General features: G+C 50.2%; 1 protein-coding gene across 2 annotated transcripts in view; it reads left to right on the top strand.

Moving 5' to 3' along the window:
• DENND3 (DENN domain containing 3) overlaps positions 1–6,143 on the top strand; it is a 44,399-nt gene extending 38,256 nt beyond the window's left edge. For both annotated transcript variants that reach the window (XM_064442016.1, XM_064442017.1), the window contains 3 exons: positions 989–1,104; positions 1,234–1,371; positions 4,617–6,143. In XM_064442016.1, the coding sequence (XP_064298086.1) occupies positions 989–1,104; positions 1,234–1,371; positions 4,617–4,817 (455 nt within the window). In that variant the 3' untranslated portion in view covers positions 4,818–6,143. The remainder of the gene's footprint in view (positions 1–988; positions 1,105–1,233; positions 1,372–4,616) is intronic.
• The last annotated feature ends 8,303 nt before the right edge of the window (positions 6,144–14,446 follow it).

Genomic DNA, 14,446 nt, shown 5'->3' with positions numbered 1-14,446 from the left:
TGCAGGATGTGACCACTGGCTACACTGTATTTGTCTGACCTCTCCTGGCGATGCCTCTAAATTGGAATGGAAAACTTGGAGAAAGACCTTTTAAAGTTTAGAGGGCCAATAGCAGTTGCAAATTGTGTTTGGTGTTTCAGCTAGATTTTACGGTATTGGTCTGACTTGGTAGTCCCCAGGCCTGCATTTTGGCCACTTCTAGAAATGTCATCCCTTCTGTAGGAGTTTAGATGAATGAAGTAAAGCTTTGTGATAAGGTGAAAGATCATCTCGAAGTAGTTTCATAAATGGTGACACATTCAAGAATTTTGCCCTGATTCTCAGTACTGCCATACACAAGAGCCTGGATGCAAACACTTCTTAACAGAACAGCAGCTAAAGCCTTGGGAAATTCCTCATCCTGCTGTGGGTGGCAGTGATGCTGCCGTTGCTGTGGTGGGTAATGATTCAGCCCTGTTAACTTTGTAGCACAGACACTTAGTTTCAGTTTTGTAAATGAAAGTAATTGTGTACTTGAGAACCAAAGTATGAGATGTCCTAATTTTATGGAGTTTATTTCCTCTCCTCTCATCGTTTTTGGACCCTAAACTCAGCATAAGGAGGGCACCATTGCCCCTGTGGTCAAGAATCACCCACATAATCCAGTTGACAACATCTGGAGAGAAAACCAGGTCATCCCAGGAGGCTGATCTCACAAAATGTTGGTCCTTTCTTGAGAAGTTACAAAGAAAATAATTAATCCAACTGCTGATGCTCTACTCCCTGTAGATGAGAGTAGCAGAATAGTGACTAGCGTTTGGAGAAAGAACAGATATAGAAAAATGGAACTGTGAACACCAGGAAGTACCACCTCAAAGATTTCTCTGATTGAGAAACAAGACAGTTGTTAGATTCATCCATTTCATTTTTGCCTTTTTTTCCTCCATCGTTGGTAGAGATGGAAGAAGTAGGCACTTCTGTTACTAACCCTTTATCTTTAATATTGAAGGTACTGGCAGTTGCATACTTGTGGTGACTACTTATGAATTTCAACTACAGATGAAAATTGAGCATCACCTGAAGGATGTGTGTTCCTATTTTCTCTGCTTTCAGCTCTTTCCTGAGGTATTGTATTCAAACTGTTAGTAGAACTTAAATGAAGCACGACTACGTGGCATTACAAGCCATAGTTACTTATTGCAATATACTCCCTGTCAGCAGTGCTCCTGTGAAATGTATCTTTCTGTGCTTTAGAGAGATGAAGTGTGGGCGTCTTACTCAGGGAGTAGTGACCTGTATATTTGGAATGCCAAGGACTTTACAAGTACACCTCAAAAGATTCATCTTCAAGATTGCTCTGAGATCACTTGTATGATAAGAGTTAAAAATCAGGTGAGAGACATTTGGACTGGTTTTGCCTGTTGTGGAATTCATTACTAAAGTTTTGTTTGTTTGCAGCTCTTGTGGACTGTCATTGTTAGCTTCCTTACTGGGTGTTTGCATATGTACTGGTTTGAAACATTGATTCCTCTTAAGCTGCCCTATTTTTGTAGTTCATTATTTAGTTACCACATTCCTAACTCAGAGACCAAAGAAGCCAATTACTTCCTACCTTAGCATCTTGTGTCCCCGTCATTATTGGCCTCAGGCTTTGTACCTGCTATTTCTGCATGGTATCAATAGCTGTGCAAATGATTGTAGTTGTGATACCACATGGATAGGTTTAGGATTAATTTGCAAGCTAATATATATCTTTTGGGAAAGCAACTTTCTGAATTCTTTTCTCAGATTTTTCCTTCTTCCTTCCTCAGAACTTTTTTTGTGAAGTGCCTCATGAAATGGGGAAGCTTTCTGTGTATTCAGCCCTCGGTTACATTTGTGAACCGAAATGGAAAAACTTTCGAGATATCCATCTCTACTCTGGGAATGGGTATATTTAACCCCTGTTTTAAGGGAATTAGAGGATTGTTTGGAAACCCCAAGGCATTAAGCTCTCTTTTGTTCTACTTAAGAACTTTGTTCCTTTTATCTTCCACTTATTACTCAGCAGCTCCACTGTAACTAACATTGTAGTCCAACTCATTGATACGAAAGGAACAAGTGGAAAATACCCCTGTGTGATCCAGCCCCTGAACCTGAGTGTTCAACGTGCCATCTTTCAGCCTGCCAACAGCTTGGCAGCCTCAGTTGTCCAAGGGGGAGTCTGGAGCCTGTTGAGGTAGCTGGAGCACCTGTACTCATCCTCTACACAGCAGTACAGTTACTAAGAATTAACTTGCAGCCTGGTAAAGGCTAACAGCATCGGTAGGGGTGTCCGCCATGGGCTTGCTTCAAAGTGCTTTGATTAAAAGCAAGCCATTGTTTGTCTTTAAGAAACCGGAGACACAACCAATTGCATAATGTGTCTATCTGAAATAGGATGCTTTCTGGCTGGCAAGCATTATTTATACACACGGTGAGTAACTTGTACAAATCTATGCACAAGAATCACAGAATGGCAGGGGTTGGAAGGGACCTCTGGAGATCATCTCGTCCAACCCCACTGCTTGAGCAGGCACACCCAGAGCAGGGGGCACAGGAACACGTCCAGGCGGGGTGTGAATGTCTCCAGGGAAGGGACTCCACAGCCTCTCTGGGCAGCCTGTGCCCCTGCTCTGGCACCCGCACAGGGAAGGGGTTTGTTCAGGTGGAACTTCCTGTGTTCCAACTTATGCCTGTTGCCCCTTGTGCTGTTGTTGGGCACCACTGAAAAGAGTCTGGCCCCATCCTCTTGACACCCACCCTTCAGATATTTATAAGCATTGATGAGATCCCCCCTCAGTCTTCTCTTCTCCAGGCTGAACAAACCCAGGTATCTCAGCCTTTCCTCATAAGGGAGATGCTCCAGCCCCCTCATCATCTTTGTAGCTCTTCGCTAGACTTGCTCCAGCAGTTCCCTGTCCTTCTTAAACTGGGGAGCCCAGAACTGGACGCAGCACTCCAGACGTGGCCTCACTAGGGCAGAGTAGAGGGGGAGGATAACCTCCCTTGATCTGCTGGCCACACTCCTTTTAATGCACCCCAGGATATCGTTGGCCTTCTTGGCCCCAAGGGCACGGTGCTGCCTAAGGGTTACCTTGCTGCCCACCAGCACTCCCAGGTCCTACTCAGCAGAGCTGCTTTCCAGTAAGCCAGCCCCCAGTATGTACCGGTGCATGGAAGAATACCACGGCTCTTTTCTGCTGGGTGGGATCAGAGGCAGCTGACCCCATATTCTGCCTCTCATAGTGGCAATAGCAATGCTGTGTAGGCAGAGCATGTGAACTTGGGCTGTATCTGCGGTCCATTCCCCTTAAGCTCCCTTGCTGTCAATAGTTCTTGTTTAGGGGTACTAGAACGTACGTCTCTGCCTCAGCCTTTTATTTTCTATTTTTCAACCCAATCTCTGTGGATTTGATTTCATTTTGAACTTGCTGGTGCCACAGCTTCCTGTAGCAGGAGGTTCTAGAAGTTCACTGCCAGCCATGTACAAAGAAGTACTTTCTTCTAAGTGAAACTGAACTGTTACTGGTTTTCATGTGTCCCTTACTTCTCTAGTTGTGGGATGTGTTGAACAGTGGTTCTACATTCTGTTTATCTGCACTTTTTTGATTTTGTAAACCTTAATGTGATCCCCTCTTAGTTGCCTCCTCTCTAGCCTAGGGAGTCCTGGCTTTTTCTGTCTCTGCTCATATGACAGATGTTCTTTTCTCTTGATAGTTTTAGTTACTCTCCCCTGGATTTTCTCTGCTTTTTGCAGTGCAGAGAGCAGAACTGCACACAACACTCAAGCTACGGGCATGTTGTGGTTTATACAGTGGTAAAGTGACATCTTCTGTCTTCTTCTCTGCACTGGGTCTGTGGAACCAAAGGCAAGTCAAGTTGCTGAGGCGAGCAGCTCCGGTGCCAGCACAGTCAGCAGCAGAGCACTTTAGTGTGGTGCATAGCGGGCTTTCCTGAACTGGAGGAACCTCAAGGGAGTGGAGAGACACACCAGGAGCCCACAGCTCGCATGGCAGCAGCTGATGAGACCAGGGCAGGGCCAGGAACAACAGTGGCTGAGCCTCACATGTATAAAAGAAGCACCATGGGGAGCACTAGCGACCAGGGCGGGCAAACAGGCCGTGGCACAGCAGTTTGCGCAGCAGTTGGTGCGCAGGAAGGGTATGAAGCTCTGCCAGCTCGAGCAGGGAGCACTGGCACCCACCCGGCCGAAGGCCACGGCCTCTCCAGGCTCTGCACCCACCACGACTGACGCAGCTCCCCAGACGGAGCTCCGGGGGGAACACGCTGCCGCCCAGGTGTCCGGCTGCAGGGTGTGCCCTGCCCGTGTGCCGGTACCGGGCGGCAGCAGCCAGCACACCTGGGGGAGCTGCGCCCGGGTAGGGGAGCTCCTCGCTGCCGACAGAGCTCCGGGAGGAGGCGAGTAGGCCGAGGGGTGTCAGGGAGAGCGGGAGAGAGAGAAAGCCATAGGAAATTTTCAGTGTTTCCCTTTTCCAGCCTAGCAAGAGAGAACCCTCACTCTATCAATGTGGCATGTAAAACTCCTTGACTGTGTCTTAGACTGAAATGTAAAGTAATGAAAATTACTCTGGTTTTGTTTTTTGTTTTTTCTCCAGATGTGGGTCGGCAGCAGTGGAAGATCGCAAGGCAAAAGCAAAGGGAAGATCTATGTGATCAGTGCTGAAAAGAAGACTGTGGAGAAAGAGTTGGTTGGACATGCCGATACAGTAAAGGCGCTGTGCTCGGCAGAGGACAGATATGTCCTCAGCGGCTCTGGAAAGGAAGAAGGGAAGATTGCCATATGGAAAGCTGAATAGCTAAGCTATTCAAAATATGTCTACCTGTGCTGGAGAAAAAGCGAAGACCTCAAGCTGTGTTTACTCCAGCATTTTGCATATATTTCAACGACCTGTCAGTGTTCTTGTTTTGTATGTATTGAATTACTTTAGTCCCTACATCAGTGTAGAAAATCAAAATAGAAATTAATTTCTCCTTGCACCTTGTACAGTTCCTGCATGTTTGATAAAGAAACAGAAATGTGAATAGAGGGGTCCCTGGCTTTAAACTTGACGTGTTGTTGTGAAGGGTCAGGGTCATCGCCCTGACTGCGTGCTGCAGATTGCATTGAGAGTGCCGAAGCCAGCTCAGTAATTCCACTGGAGCTCTTTTTGGGCAGTGCGTGGGTTGCCTGAAAAGTGGGATTCAATACTGTCTTTACAGCCTATAATAGCTGGAAATGGTCACTGGAAAGAAAAAAAAACTAAGTGCATTTGTTGGATTTATGGAGTTACTGTAAATGCTGAGTATCTTTCTGAACTAGCAGCTAGATTTAGCTGGGAAGACTGTCCATTACCCCTGTATGTATATTTATGGTGCTGTATTATTTAAAATATAGACACAGACGGGCTCTCCCTGATAGCACTGAAAGCTTCCTGCTGGTAAAACAAGATACTTGGATATTCTTAATGACTGTTTTACTTCTAAAATTTGTTTTTCCTTTAAAAACAATGCACAGCACTTGACGTTTGTAACAGTTTGTGAAACTGATTTATTTTTTTCCTTCTGAACCATTTAATTTATTTAATTTCCATATATATTGCTTTTGGAAGCAACCTTTCAGTGCAAACAAACCTCTGCTGCTCCTCCCTTCAGTCATCGTTTCTGTAATCAGAGGAACTGCTGAGTTTTTTTGTGTAGAACCTTCTTAATTTTTTAGTTCTGCAAAGTCATCAAACTACTCCTTAATTACAGAAGCAAGCGTCATTGGATTGCAGGCTAGGGGTCTGTCTTAAGCAGTGTTCCCTAATCACTTCCTCGTGTACGTTGTTTTTTTCATTGATGACAATTATCTACAAGTAATACAATAAATCTATGCAGAATAGTCTTATCTTTATCAGTGCTGAGTGAAGTGGAATACAATATTTAAAATATTGTAAATAGAAGGAAAGAATGGGCTGCTACTTCTGTTAAGAAACATAAAATGGTGTAGGCCTCACAGAAGTGTAAACTACTGGAAATGTACTCCATGTAATGTTTCTAACACTTTCAATATGCTGATGAAAGGTTTTCTCTATGATGGTAACTGAAATTTTACCTTTTTAGGCTTTTTTTTCAATTTAAGAATATTAAACACTATATTGATAGTCTGGCCTCTCTCTACCTTATTCTTTTTCCTGTGTAACTCAATACGCAATACAAGAGTGGTGGCTTTTAGCAGTGACTCCCATCCTATCTGTGCTCTACAGAGAGTAATTGCCTGGGTTTTTCTCTCTATATAATCTCCTGTCTAAAACCATCTTCTGCTGGTGATGTGAGCTCATTTGAGCCTCTCATCTGTAACTTTCAGGTTCCTTATTGCTTCCTCTGGCTGGCGGTCGTAAATGAAATGAAGTATTTACTGAATTAAAAGATTTCTCTGTGCAGAGACACAAGTGCTGCTAAAGAAATTTCACTTGCTGCAGAGACGAACCCAGCTACACCAACCTGCTACCTGCCTGTCATTGCCTTCATTGATTTTTCATTCCTGCCAGACTTTTTAAACCTGGTTTTGCCTTCACAACTGGTTCGTACCCAGCTTGTGAAAATGTCAGATGACAAAACCAGCAAATGTCCATTTTCATGCTTGTAAAGTCTTTTATTGATAAGACTCCAAAGTAATTTATTGAATAGGAATGGAATTTATTGAGTGGATGTCTCCCTTTTAAAACCACTGCTTGCTTTAATACCAGCTGTTGAACACCGGTGTGTAGGAGAAGAGTTTAACCACATCAGACACAACCACGAGATACAAAGCTCCTTCAAGAAAACTAACCCATTCCCAGAGCAGGAGGACCGGCAATACCAATTCAACTGGCTTGAGGAGCACAGTGGCATGTTGGTTTGTCTCACCCGGTGTGACTGGAATGCTCAGGTATGTGTTCACGTTACCATTTCAGCTTTGCTCCAGCATTGCAGCTGTGGAAACGAACCTGCAGGAACAGGTTTTGTTCGGTCCTCAGTGGATTTTCAGTTACTTCCCGTGGGCCCCTTGGTGCTGGGAGGGCACAGGGGAAGGGATCCTCAGATCCCACCGTGGTCCTCAGACCTTCCCTTTGCCACGATACCTACTAAGAGCTTGCCAGGTCTAGCTGCCAGAGTGCAGCCCACACTGATCCTGCTGATACTGGCTCGTGACTTCTGTGTATTTGTCCGGCTGTTGTTTCACCCTGGGGTAAGCTGAGGCAGAGACCATTCTTCTGGGTATGCTCATGTAATGCTTAGCATGATGCTATGTTGGCCCATAGTAAGCACTCCTGCAAATTGTGACACTATAAATACTAGCGCTTGACGGTTTGGATTTTCTAAACCATTTTTTGAGCCTTTCAGTTAAAAAGCAGATTGTCAGGGCTCAAAACAGGCTGACAAACAGTGGAGAAATTTTATGCTCTACCTGAAATTGTCTCAATCTCAAAACAGTGTTTAGAGGCTGCTATGTGAACAGAAAACAGAAGTTTTACACATATTTATAAATTTATTGATTGACCAGACAGAGCCCCTGCGTCCTGCCAGTGTGTTCCTTTTTTCCTTGCTCAGAGAGATTTTGGCTCCTCTCTGCCTGTCTCCAAGTAATCGGCTCCCAGAGAAGGGGTGATGTCCTTCCAAGCAGTAGGATGCACCTTGCAGAGGAAGAGATGCAGTAAGTGATGGTCTGAGCACACTCGATCCCTCTCTTGCTCGAATACTGAGCTGCTGTTGGGGTTACTCAGCCTCTGTGTGAGCCTCTGGCCAGGTCCTCCCTCAGTCCACAGGTGCCACCATCCCCTTCCCCTCTGCCTCTGTGAAGTGTTGCCCATTTATTGGAAGCTGGCTGAAGTTCGAGGTCAATGTTTGTTCAATTCCTCTTTGCTGTTGATTTTTTTCCCCAGTTTCCTGAACTGGAGGAACCTCAAGGGAGTGGAGAGACCCACCAGGAGCCCACAGCTCCCATGGCAGCAGCTGATGAGACCAGGGCAGGGCCAGGAACAACAGTGGCTGAGCCTCACATGTATAAAAGAAGCACCATGGGGAGCACTAGCGACCAGGGCGGGCAAACAGGCTGTGGCACAGTAGTTTGCGCAGCAGTTGGTGTGCAGGAAGGGTATGAAGCTCTGCCAGCTCGAGCAGGGAGCAATGGCACCCACCCGGCCGAAGGCCGCGGCCTCTCCAGGCTCTGCACCCACCACGACTGACGCAGCTCCCCAGACGGAGCTCCGGGGGGAACACGCTGCCACCCAGGTGTCCGGCTGCAGGGTGTGCCCTGCCCGTGTGCCGGTACCGGGCGGCAGCAGCCAGCACACCTGGGGGAGCTGTGCCCGGGTAGGGGAGCTCCTCGCTGCCGACAGAGCTCCGGGAGGAGGCGAGTAGGCCGAGGGGTGTCAGGGAGAGCGGGAGAGAGACGGACTGCTGGAACCGCACCCTGCCTTCCCTGGCACAGGCCCGGCAGGCAGAGAGGATGCATGTTAGGGAGGATCCCCCATCCCCTCTGCCCCTGGCTGAGCACAGGGACTTAAGGGATGGGGGCAATGGCGACAAGTTCCTGCCCGGCACAGCAGGCGCGTCTCCTCCGTGACTCTCCCACCTTCCCAGGTGCCCTTGCATAATAGGTACGAGGCTCTGCAAGTGGAACCAAAGAATGACAAGGATGATAGTTCATCTAGGTTGGAGGTGTCACCAAGGTTAAGTTGGCCCACACCCTGCGTTGAAACTGCTTCCATAAAGAAGAAAAGACAGGTCACTGTCATAGGAGACTCCCTTCTGACTGGAACAGAAGGCCCGATATGCTGACCGGACCCACTTCTTACGGAGGGAGGTCTGCTGCTTCCCTGGGGCCCAGGTTAAAGATGTTAAGAGAAAACTTCTTACCCTGGTAAGGCCCTTGGATTATTATCCATTATTGGTTTTTCATGTAGGCAGCAATGAAGGTGCAACAAGAAGTCCAAGGGCAATCGAGAGAGACTTCAGGGCCTTGGGACAGCTGCTTAAGGGATTGGGAGCACAAGTAGTGTTCTGCTCTATCCTTCCAGTTGCAGGGAATGCTGAGGGAAGAAACAACACGACCCAGCAGATCAATACCCGGCTCTGTGACTGGTGTCAGGCAGAATTTTGGGTTTTTTTCATCATGGGCTTGTCTACACGACACCGGGCCTGCTGGTGACAGACGGGGTACACCTGCCTCAAAAGGGGAAAAGGATCTTTGCACAGGAGTTAGTGGGTTCATTAAATTAGATTTGTAGGGGGAAAGGGATAAAACCAGGCCTGCTAGAGATAAGCCTGAGGGCAGTACAGCAATGCTTGAGGGATGGTGTGCTAGTGAGGTCCTTCAGTCTGCTCCACGATGTGCTCAGTACTCTGGAGCACATTTAAAATGTCTTTATACTGATGTGCACAGCATGAGGAATAAGCAAGAGGAGTTAGAAGCTTTGGCCCAGTCCTGGAGCTACAACATCATTGGCATAAGCAAAACCTGGTGGGATGGGTCCTGTGACTGGGGTGCAGTTCTAGGCTCTTCAGGAGGAATAGGCAGGGCAGATGAGGTCGGGGTGTGTGTGGCACTCTGTGTAAGGAAGGGTTGGATTTTATGCCGCTTACAGTTGGTGATGACACAGTTGAGATGGGCCAGGTAAGGATGAAAGGGAAAGCAAACAAAGCAGATGTTGCTGTGGGACTCAGCCAGGCGTGAGACCTCCCAGCCAGCCAGGATGAAGACACTGATGATTTGTTCTACAAGGAGTTATGGGATATCTCCAGATCAACTGCCCTTGTCCTTATGGGTTAGTTTAAATTCCCAGACATCAACTGGGAATGTCACACAGCAGACTCAAACAGGTCCAGGAAATTTCTGAAGCACACTGCAGAGAGATAACTTCTTGGTGCGGGTTCTAAGGGAGCCAGCTAGGAAAAGTGCCCTCCTAGATTTGTTGTTTGTAAACAGAGAAGGACTTGTGGGTGAGGTGGTGATTGGTGGCTGCCTTGGTCACAGTGACCATGAAGCAGCTGAGTTTCAAGTTGTTGGTGATAGGAGAAAAACTGCCAGCAAAACTTCAACCCTGGACATGGGGAGAGCAGTCTGAAGGACTGGCTGCTGAAGGAGCTAGTTAGTAAGGTCTCCTGGGAATCTGCTTGTGAAGGTAGTGGAGTCCATGAATACTGGTCACTTTTTAAGAGCGCAAATCTGAAGTGTAGGAAGTCAAGGAAGCGGCGCAGAAGGCTGGCTTGGCTGAGCAGGGATCCTCTTCTAGAACTTACGTGGAAAAGGGAAGTGTATGAACATGGAAGCAAGGACATGTAACATGAGAGTACTATAGTGAGCTGCCCTGCAGAAAGAGATCTGGGGGTCTGGGTTGATGGCAAGCTGAACATGAGCCATCAGTGTGCCCTGGCAGCCAAGAGGGCCAACAGTGTCCTGGGGTGCACCAAGCACGGTGTAGCTAGCTGGTCAAGGGTGGTGATTGTCCCGCTCTGCACCACACTGGTGCAACCCCACCTCGAGTACTGTGTGCAGTTTTGGTCACCTCAATGTAAGAAGGACATCAAACTGTTAGAGTGTGCCCAGAGGAGGGCGACTAAGATGGTGAAAGGCCTCAAGGGCAGGACTTAGGAGGAGCGAGGAGTGGCTGAGGTCACTTGGCTTGTTCAGCTTGGAGAAGAGAAGGCTGAGGGATGACCTCACTGCAGTCTATACCTTCCTCAAGTGGGGCAGCAGAGGGGGAGGTGCTGATCTCTCTCTGGTGACCAGTGACAGGACACGAGGAAATGGAATGAAGCAGCATCAGGGAACGTTCAGACTAGACATTAGGAAAAGGTTCTTCACAGAGAGGGTGGTCGGTCACTGGAACAGGCCCCCAAGGGAAGTGGTCATGGCACCAGGCCTGTCAGAGTTCAAGGAGCATCTGGATGATGCTCAGTCACATGGTTCAGTTTTAGGTAGTCCTGTGAGGAGCAGGGAGTTGGACTCAAGTGATCCTTATGACTCGATGATCTTATGACAACTTGAGATATTCCATGCTTCAAACCAAGGGATGGCAGTGTTTGCTTCTAGAAGTAACCCATCTGTGGAGACGGCAGCTGCTTGGAAATCCAGGCTGTCTTGTGCTGGCTGTGATGTCCACATGGGGTGATGTACTGAGGTAGGAAACAGCCCCTTCCTCTGCCTTCCAGCCTCCGTTTATGGGCTGCTCCATATCTAGTCATAGGACTAGGCCCCTTTCTCCATCAGTACTGGCTGAATCCTGCCCTTTGCTGACAGCCTTTCAGAGGAAATGAAGCAAAAAGGCGTCCTCACCCCCCTGCCATGACTGACTTACCTCTGTTACCTCTTTCTGCATCCATTTCAGCTGCCACGCTCCCAGCCCTCTCCCCACAACTTCCCAGGGCCACAGCACACCCTATGGTGAGGGACTGGTGTTCGTTGTGGCATTGGTGTGGGTCCCAGCTGTGACGGGGTCAGCTGCTGTTTTGGGGGCCGAGGCTGAGGTAGGAGGTAAGCTGCAGGATTCCCCCCTATTGTATGGCTCACCCCCCTCCTTGGAGCTTTACTCCAGTGCCTTGGCACAGCCCCCCCACTCTGGGTGGTGGCCTTTGTGCCACCCAAGTGTCAGGACAAGGAGGATGCTGCACAAATGCCACTTGGCATTAGTGCAGCCTCCCAGACCCAGAAAAGGAAGGAAATGCTGCCTGGTTGGGGCTGGGATCTGTAGCGGCAGCTGCCCACCACCCTTGGCCCCAGGATTTGGGCCACCGTCCTGCTGCAACTCCCCTCTCAGTGCTGTGGCTCTCCAGGGCTTGTTCCCTGCCGTGTGGCTGCTCCCTGCCCCTTTTCAGGGTGTGAAGGTCCCGATGGGTCCCCAACTTGAGGGTGTGTGTGTGGTTTCACCACCTGGAAGATGGTGACACCCTATAGCCACATCCCCAGTGAGCAATGTGCTCACGAGTGTGTCATGCAGCAAGGCCAGAGCTGCTGGGGCGTGGGCAGTAGTGGGTGGGTGGGGCCTGGAAGTGCACGAGGTCTTGGCTGTACCTGGTTCCTGTGGGGACAACCATGCAGCGTGCACAACAGGGCCTGATCCTGCAGGGCACAGCTGGGGCGGGGCTACTCAGCAGATCCTGCATCCAGCAGCAGCAGCCATGCAGAGGTGGTGACAAGCAGCCCTTGGTTTTCCTCTGTAAATACCTAACGATAGACCTTGGCACCAGGCGCCATTACCTCCCCTTTCAGCACTGAGGGTTGGTGATGGGTGTGGGGATCATATGCCACCCGCTATCCCAGGATGTTAGAGATGCCAGCCCAGCAACACCTGAGGGATGCAGGGACCGACCCACTGGAGCTGGGGGGGGAAGATACTGGTTTGCTGGCTGTTCCATCCTCAGTCCAGATGGGAAAGTGGGGGCGGTGCTGGGGTGGGCTCCCCTCAGAGCTGTTCCCAGCCACTCCAAGGTCACTTTGAGCTATTTTGTAATGGCTGCATTTAACTCGAACAATAGCTCAGAGAGTGATGCAGCTCCTCTGTCCTCACCCCTTCCTCAGTGTGCTCTGGCCAGCCTGGACCTGATGCCCTGCTCCCACCCTGAGGAGGGACCCGGTGCCCCTGGCTGCAGAGCACAGTGTTACTGCTCCCAGGGCCATGGGATGAGCTGGGATCACCTTGCAAGGACACTACCTGAGAGGTTTCTGCTTCCTGCCACTCTCCCCCAGCCACATCCTGCTGCAGCCCTGGAAAGGATGAGGAGGGCTGCTCTGTCCTCCCCCTCCCCTGGCACAGGGGATAGGGCTGATTTGCAGATACCTGGGAGAAGATGCATGGAGAGAGAGGGGCTCAGTGTCCTGCCTTGCCAGACGCAGCCCAGGACTGTTCAGGTTTATCTCTTTGCTGCTTTCACATCCCTTTGGCTGGAGAGCTGGGCTGAGGGGAACCTCATGAAATTCAACAAGAGCAAGTGCAAAGTCCTGCACCTGGGGAAGAACAACCCCATGCACCAGCACAGGCTGGGAGTTGATATGATGGAAAGGGGCTCTATTGAGAAGGACCTGGGAGTGCTGGTGGGCAGCAAAGTAACCCTGAGCCAGCAATGTGTCCTTGTGGCCAAGAAGGCCAATGGTATTCTGGGCTGCAGTGAAAGGAGTGTGGCCAGCAGGTCGAGAGACGTTATCCTCCCCCTCTACTCCACTCTGGTGATGCCACATCTGGAGTGCTGCGTCCAGTTCTGGGCTCCCCAGTTTAAGAAGGACAGGGAACTGCTCGAGCAAGTCCAGCAGAGAGCTACCAAGATGATGAGGGGACTGGAGCATCTCCCATATGAGGAAAGGCTGAGACACTTGGGTTTGTTCAGCCTGGAGAAGAGAGGACTGGGATCTCATCAATGCTTGTAAATATCTGAAGCGTGGGTGGCAGGACAATGGGACTGGAGTCTCTTCAGAGGTGCAGCTTTGCCTCAGCGTGGGCGGGGACAAGAGCGAAGGCAGCATCTTAAAACCCAGTGTACCCGCCATTTCGGCAAAGCCACCGAGGTGAACGGCACCGGAGCGCAGGGTCGCGCCGGAGGATCCTTCCCAAAGTGGCAAAACCGCAACAGAAACAGCGAAATATGAAAGCGGGGGTACCGCAGCTCCCCCCCCACCCCCGAGCGGGAAGGACTGAGCTGCTGAGGTGAGGCGGCTCTGCCTCAGCGTGGGCGGGGACAGGAGCGAGGGCGGGAAAACCCCCGCACGTACAAAAGCAACCCCCAGGGAGCGCGAGCGACCAGGGCGGGCAAACAGGGTGTGGCGCACCAGGAGGGTGTGGCGCGGCAGTTCGCGCAGGCAGCGCGTGTGGGCAGGGCGTAGTCCCCTTCCTGCCTCTGAGTAACTCAGCTAGTGGTGATCGCCCCCTCACCCAGGAGAGGCCCTAGCCGTGATCTCCACTTGCTTGAGAACCACGGCCAGATGGAATGTGACGACCCAGGCGGAGCCCCCACACAACCATGCAGCTGTCCAGGTCTCCGGCTGCAGCGAGGGCCTGAGCCTGGCACTCGTACCGGAGGGCAGCAGAGACAACAGCTGCTTGTGGTGTGACCGGGTGAATGATCAGCTCGGCCTGGTGGCAGAGCTGAGGGAGGGAGTGGAAAGGTTAAAGAGCATCAGGGAGTATGAGAGGGAGATAGTTTGGTGGAGCCGCACCCTACCATCCCTGGGGCCAAGGCAGCGGGTGGGGGCTCCACAAGGAGCAGAGGATCCCCTACCCTCTCGCCATGAAGCAGAAGGAGCAGGGAATGGAAACAGGTCCCTGCTTGGGGCAGCAGGCAAATCCCCTCCTGGCCTCCCTCACCTTCCCAGCTGCCCTTACACACCAGATATGGGGCTCTGGAACCTGAGGGCCAGGCAAATGAGGATGTAGGTGAAGGTCCATCCAGGGGGTTGCCTAGGGAGAGCTGGTCAGCCCCACGCATTATGACT

Source organism: Phalacrocorax carbo, chromosome 2 (assembly GCF_963921805.1).
Source record: "Phalacrocorax carbo chromosome 2, bPhaCar2.1, whole genome shotgun sequence".
Lineage (NCBI taxonomy): Eukaryota > Metazoa > Chordata > Aves > Suliformes > Phalacrocoracidae > Phalacrocorax > Phalacrocorax carbo.
This window is presented reverse-complemented; position numbering and strand designations above follow the sequence as displayed.